This window comes from Anneissia japonica, unplaced genomic scaffold, assembly GCF_011630105.1.
Source record: "Anneissia japonica isolate Jap-2015-1 unplaced genomic scaffold, ASM1163010v1 scaffold69_len1423075_cov170, whole genome shotgun sequence".
NCBI classification, from domain to species: Eukaryota; Metazoa; Echinodermata; class Crinoidea; order Comatulida; family Comatulidae; genus Anneissia; species Anneissia japonica.
The window spans coordinates 760,804-767,171 of record NW_022748202.1 but is presented as its reverse complement, the minus strand read 5'-3'; the positions used below and the strand labels follow the sequence as shown (position 1 = coordinate 767,171).

The window sequence follows — 6,368 nt, the reverse complement described above, 5'->3', positions numbered from 1 at the left end:
TATATATACACCCTAGGCTTGTATATCACTTTCAAATAAATGTTTCACGTTAAACGCTTCACGTTAGGCCTACCCTGGTCATTAGTCATTATATTCAATTTGTCATATGGACAAATATGACCGAAAATCATAGTAGGTAAGTAAGTGAACATAGAACATTTTCATTTTATCATGTTCCTTAACCCCTGGGCAGTGAATGACAAACGAAAATAAAAGTACGCTGCCCAAAGGTGGGATTCGAACCTCTGACCGTACGTTGCCAACACGAATATGATCAATATTCAATTTCTACTGAAGAATAAAATTTACTGATGCAATTATTTACCAATGTAATTTCTTTAGCATACATAGGCCCTTAGTAGTAGCGATCGGAAGCCAATGGGATTGGCCGGCTATATACATGAACATATAAGGATTTATAATGTCTCCCAGGTTCCATGGCGCCCATAAGTAACATCTGCATGTTGGAGTAGTCCGTGCGGGAACCGTAAGCGGGCAAGTGTCCCGTTTTTTCATACTTCAATACAAATTCCTTTTCCAAGATTTTTTCTTTTATACACAAGGCGTGACAATTTTGATTTACAATAGCGTCCAATATTGTTCGTATGTACATCTTTGGTTAACGTCAACGTCAAAGCGATATGAATTAATTTTAATCAAATCACCAACAGTGCAACAACAGTTTGACGATTTCCGAATAGTTCTCGTGTTAATGATGCATCGACGGATTTGATAAATTTGCGATTAGGCTATCACAAACATTTCAAAGACTTCAAATCGTTAGGTGACAAGTTAATCACATTCAACATTCGAAATTGAGTGTAGTGCGATTGAGGCTGGAGCAAATGAGACTAGAAATTTCAACGATTTGCGGCAGAATTCAAAGATGTGTGGCTGTTTGTTTTAAACTGATTTGTTTCAAGATTTGATCGCTGCAAACGTTTTCTCCACCATTCTACTTCCATTTTCATACGTTCTTTATAAAGTTCAAGCACCTCTTTTTCCAACCGGAGTTTATCTCTCTGGATACTTAGCATTTCAGTTTGGATTTCCGCTACCGTTTGTCCATTTTCGTGTACCGTTTCCGTCGATCGTGGATGGTGAGGTAATCCCTCTTCCGCTTGGATTCGCTCGGGATGGTACATCGCGTAAGCAGGGTGAATTAAACCTCCAGTTGTGAAAATCGGGTACCCATCAGGCATTGTGTGACGAAAGTTTAACATAGCACTCTCGGGTGCGTTATGGGGACCAATGTCTGAGTACGGAGAGCTGGATCTGGACGATACATCGTTTGACTTGCTAAGATCTATGCTTCCGCCTCCGTTTTGAACTGCGCGCGTATGCTCGTTGTCATTATGAATACGGGGAGAAACCTCCGATGCAAATACCTCAGTGTGATTTGAAATTTCATGAATCTGTAGATTATCTGCCGGTTCTGCATCCTGTCGTTCGATCATGTGAATCTCGTGCTCTTTATTATTCGGTGTGAATTTTGTCTCTGTAATTGTGGTGGGCAAATTTTCTTTTCTCGGTGAATATCGCGCCGAATTCGTGTTGTTCCCATTGTGCAGGCGCTCCTCATTTTCATATCCATCGTCAAATTCATCACAGTCCACATCATCAAGATCATCGTCCAATTCGTCTAGCTCCTCTGGTTCGTCGATATGGTTGTTGGATGAACGGTTCAAAACATGCACCATCGTAGGAAGTCCGTGGTTATAGTTGGAGTTCGCCTGACTTTCCCCATTTACTTCTGCCGCTGCAGGGTGTATGTACGAAGACTGTTGTGCACTACGAACAGTAGGTCTACCCCGCAGTTTTATAACACGTCTGCTTATACTTGAGATAGGTCTGGGCGGTGGACCCCCTTCTACGTAAGGTCTTTTCGACTCGAGAAGTTCTCGCTTCGAAGCAGACAATAGGTTTTTCCACTTGCGTCTCACTTCCTCAGTTGTGCGTTTCACGTAAGGGTTTCTTGCATTCAAACCGTCGCATATCAGCTTCCATAACTGACGTTTTTGTTGCGACGTTGTCTCACCGCACAGTTTAGACGTCAATATCACCTTGTGTTTTTCGAATTCTCGAAGCAAGAAACTAATTTCATTCTCAGACCAGTTCGGTTTGCGTTTCTTGTTAAACTGCGGCCTTAGTGCGCGTATGTCCATCTTTGCAGAGTATCTGACAGTCTTTACCTTAACACGAATGCGACTGTCTAAAATAGCTTTGATAACGATGGTTTTGTCTGCGCTGAAACTGCTCAAAATATTGGGGATTAAGTGTATGGATTTAGAAGTAGCGTAAGCGGCTTTTGTGCCGGTTAATGTCGGTATTAGATAACAGCTGGGCCGAATCAGCCCACGGTCCGCCAGCCAATGAACGTCGCTCAGTTAATACCGCTATGACCTTTGAATACCGGTATTATCAGATTAGCTGGGTTTCGTGCTAAATTTACGCTACGGGGCACTGTTCGGGTTGCAAGGCGATCGGGAGGAGTTTAATCGCGTCGCCCCTCGACAGGTTCATAGCGAGCTTACAGCTCTGTGGCCTCATAGTTGGACAAGAATACATCCACGGCTCAATTTAAGTGCTCCCATGCATGATGAAAATCAATATGATCTTGACTTAATTAACCGCGACAGCGCGTTAACATGGCCGGCTATATTAATCAAGGTGATATATACTATACGCAGGAATATAAATAATAATGTTCTAGACAAACGTAAAACATGCATGTTTGTCTACGGCAATTCCTTAAATTTTACTTTTTTCCCCGAATGAATATGCATTATGTAACAATTACATTATATATGTGCCTTAAATTTCGGGTGAATGAACGTCTCTTATCACGCCGTGAATTTAGAATTCCTCACAGCGGTGTCTTGGCTTCGAATCGAGGTGACGCGCTTCGCAGACTATGACGACGCATTTACGAATAATTCCACTAAAAATGCTTGCTCCCCGTTTTTATGGCATTGGCTTCTCATTATGACAACAGAGGGGCGACGAAAGGTGGATAGAACTTAAAACTGCAGACGTATGAAGAAAACTCGGAAATGACGCGAAGACTTAGTTTAGGCTTCGGTTCGCAGCATTATCATTAAACATCAACATCAAGAAAAATAGACAACACGGTGATAAAGATTTATATTTTAAACCCGAATTAATACAATAAAGTAAAATATATGATACATGTATTATTATTATTATTACTATTAAATTCGGAATTTTAAAGGTTTAAAAATATAGAAAGTGTTCATTGCATACGTAAAAATTTGATGTATATATTATGTTAACTGACCTAATTTAGGGTCTAGCTTCATATGCAAATGTTATCAGTGGCATACCTAGTGCAGACTGTGCAAAGCACAGGAGCCCAGGGATAGACCTAAAAATAATAATTTAAAGTAATTTCCAACTTACTAAATATTTTTAAAAAATAAAACGGCCCGGGCCCCTCAATGATATTCGTTTTTAGAAGAATAACTATTGATGACTGTGTTGATTTTAAATCAACGGTGTATTCAAGGGTACACCAGCACCAAATTTCAAAAATTATATAAGAAATGGGGAAAAATGAAATTATATTAAAATCTGAGAGTGCCACATTTCTGGTGCTATAATCATCAATTTTCTCAGCTCAGCCCCAACCATGGTGGGACTGAGGTGGTCTTCACCTTCCACCCGTGAAAATCTCTCCCTGACCCCTCTATTTCTGAGAACTTCAGGGAATTTCCCTTTCACACCAAAGGGCGGCCCGACATTTGATCTTGCACTGGGCCTTTCGCATCTAGCTACGCCGCTGAATGTTATAATATGTAATTGAAGTGTCAGTTCTGCGTGTTGACAGTGTTTATGAGCCCTAAAGGCCCTAATGCATCATAATGCATATAAAAACGTAAACACCCGGAATTCTCCAGGCTTGTGATTGGCACGTGTTGCAGTGCGTATACAGTACATGTCACTACGCGCGACTCCGACTACTTTAAGTGAATGTGAAACATAATAATTTCATTACGTTGGCATAGCCTAGTTCTACATAATATTATACCCACCTTGAATATTATCCGATACGACATTTATATTCCTACACACTTAGTGCCCTGTCAAACAAAGTAGGCCACGTCGATGTTTATAAAAATCGCGCGGTTAATGAATCGTAAAACATATTATGAAGTAGGTCCAGGGGCGTAACGATGGGGCCGGGGGCCCTGTGTATTTCTGAAACTAGGGGCCCTTTTTGGGTCCCGGTCACAAATTCCATCGTAGGATTTTAGGTGTGCATTGTTATTCTAAATTTTTTTAACGACGAATAAATGATATAATATAGATCCAGAAAATTGAGGCCATGGAGGGACTTTAACAGTTGGAGAGTCTATACCACATCAGACCCACCATGGTTGGGGCTGAGGTAAGAAAATTTATGAATATGGCACCTTTAGATGGCCGGAAATGGCACTTCACAGACAAAATTGTGAACTTTCTTTTTATCTCCAGTTAAAAAATATTTTGACAAATTTAGTGGGGCCCCGGGTCGGCAGCTTCCCCCCCCCCCACCCACACGCTTTATTCTGCCACTGGATATAATATGATATGTCCTACAGTCGATTTCAGACACACATTATGCCGTTGCCCTTGTGGGGCAGAGATAAGAAAATGTATTACTATGGCACGTCTAGATGGCCGGAAATGGCACTCACGGACTTCAAATTGTGAATATAGCCTAATTTTCTTTTTTATTTCCATTTTAATTTTTTTTTTGTGCCAAATTTGGTGGGGTCGCGGGCCGACGGGGCCCTTTCTCTTTAATCATTATAATATGATATATGCCCTACATTCGATTTCAGAGACATATTCTGGTGTTATTTATCAACAAAGTCCAATTTGGTCAGGGTGCTAGATCGAGGAACCTATGGGTAGGGCCACTTCGGGGCCCCTAGAATTCGGGGGCCCTGCGGACCGCCGCATGAGAGCGCATAGGCGTTACGCCACATGAGTAGGTCTATGCAACCGATGAAAACTACGCACTGTAATTATCTATTCCAATTCAAGGGAGTGTCATAAAAAGGTCCTTTTGGGAATACTGTAGGCCTGCAGTATTTTTCATGGACAGTGGTTTCTAGGGGTGAAGGGGGGGGGGGTGAGGGTGAGGTAGAGGTTATTTCCCCACGAATATCTCAGTGGGTCGATCCACATCATACACTTCAAACATTTTCTGTCATTGTTTTTTTTCATTTTAAATATCACTTGAGCCGAAAGTACTGTTATACCTCAGTTTCATCTTTTTCATGGACAGTGGGGATTTCTGGTGTGGGGTTAGAGGTCATCCCCTACACAAATAGGCCCCCTATGAGTTGATCATTTAGGATCTGTGGATCAACCAACAGAAATATAATTATAAACTTTAAACAGTATCAGATTTTTTATTTTTTTATTTTATGGGCCATTTGGTTGGTCTATTTTTCCATGATTCGTATTTGGGTTAGCCTAATTTGGCCAGATAAGCCTACATTAACATCTTTAACCAGGATGACACAATCATTTTCATAAATGTTTTTCATTGTGGTCCTGGGAAAAAATAAAAGAAAAAAGTCAATGGTCAGGCAATATTTTCCCCCTTATCATTCCCTTTTCTCTGTCTTTCCCCTTCGATTCCATTTTTTTTCTTTTCTTTAAACCACGAAGACAACAAATGCGCACCTCCGATTTTTAAGGCTTAATATTAAATGCCGTGAACACGCGACACTGGTCTTTGGCAGCTTTTGGTCTTCGTTATTACAGGTCTCCCTAATAAAAGACCACTTTAAGGACACAACACACATAATATGTTTTTATCTATTAATTATTTTTCCAGGACATTAAATATGTAACTTTCAAATTAAATATTCGTCTTATACAGGCGTGTCCGAAATATTCGTCTTGAATAAATTTTATGTCTCTATTATGTCAACATATATTCAGATATATTTTATTCAAAAATTCAAATGACTAAAGGCTGAAACCGTAGTCTAAAAAAAAAAAGATACAGAGGCCTACTGAACAGAAGGAGAAATAACCACTTTCAACATATAATTTAAAATTTTGGTTATTGTAACAACAGGTGACCTTTTAAATCGCTCGGATTTGCCGAAAGGAATTTTAAGTAAAGGGCGGGATCGCAGGTCTATGCCAAGTTGGCGACAAGGAGGGAGCATGTTACGAAATAAATCAGAGGCAAGAAGTTTCTTACCAAAGGACAACAACAAATGCTCCCTCCTCGTCGACAGCGGTGGAAGACCAGCGATCTCACACCCCTCAACATATCTACGATCAGGTTACAAAATTATTTTAAGAGCGCGCTTCTGAATCCTTTCAATGGCACGGAACTATTT

At 40.4% G+C, this 6,368-nt stretch overlaps 2 protein-coding genes across 4 annotated transcripts in view; one reads left to right on the top strand and one right to left on the bottom strand.

Annotated features, from left to right (window-relative positions):
* LOC117120739 (sodium- and chloride-dependent GABA transporter 3-like) overlaps window positions 1-6,368 on the top strand; it is a 28,907-nt gene that overhangs the window by 17,431 nt on the left and 5,108 nt on the right. The window lies entirely within an intron of this gene.
* LOC117120740 lies at window positions 18-3,040 on the bottom strand. The gene has a single exon (XM_033265814.1). It carries the CDS (start codon window positions 2,163-2,165, stop codon window positions 861-863), a length of 1,305 nt encoding a protein of 434 aa, XP_033121705.1. The 5' UTR covers window positions 2,166-3,040; the 3' UTR covers window positions 18-860.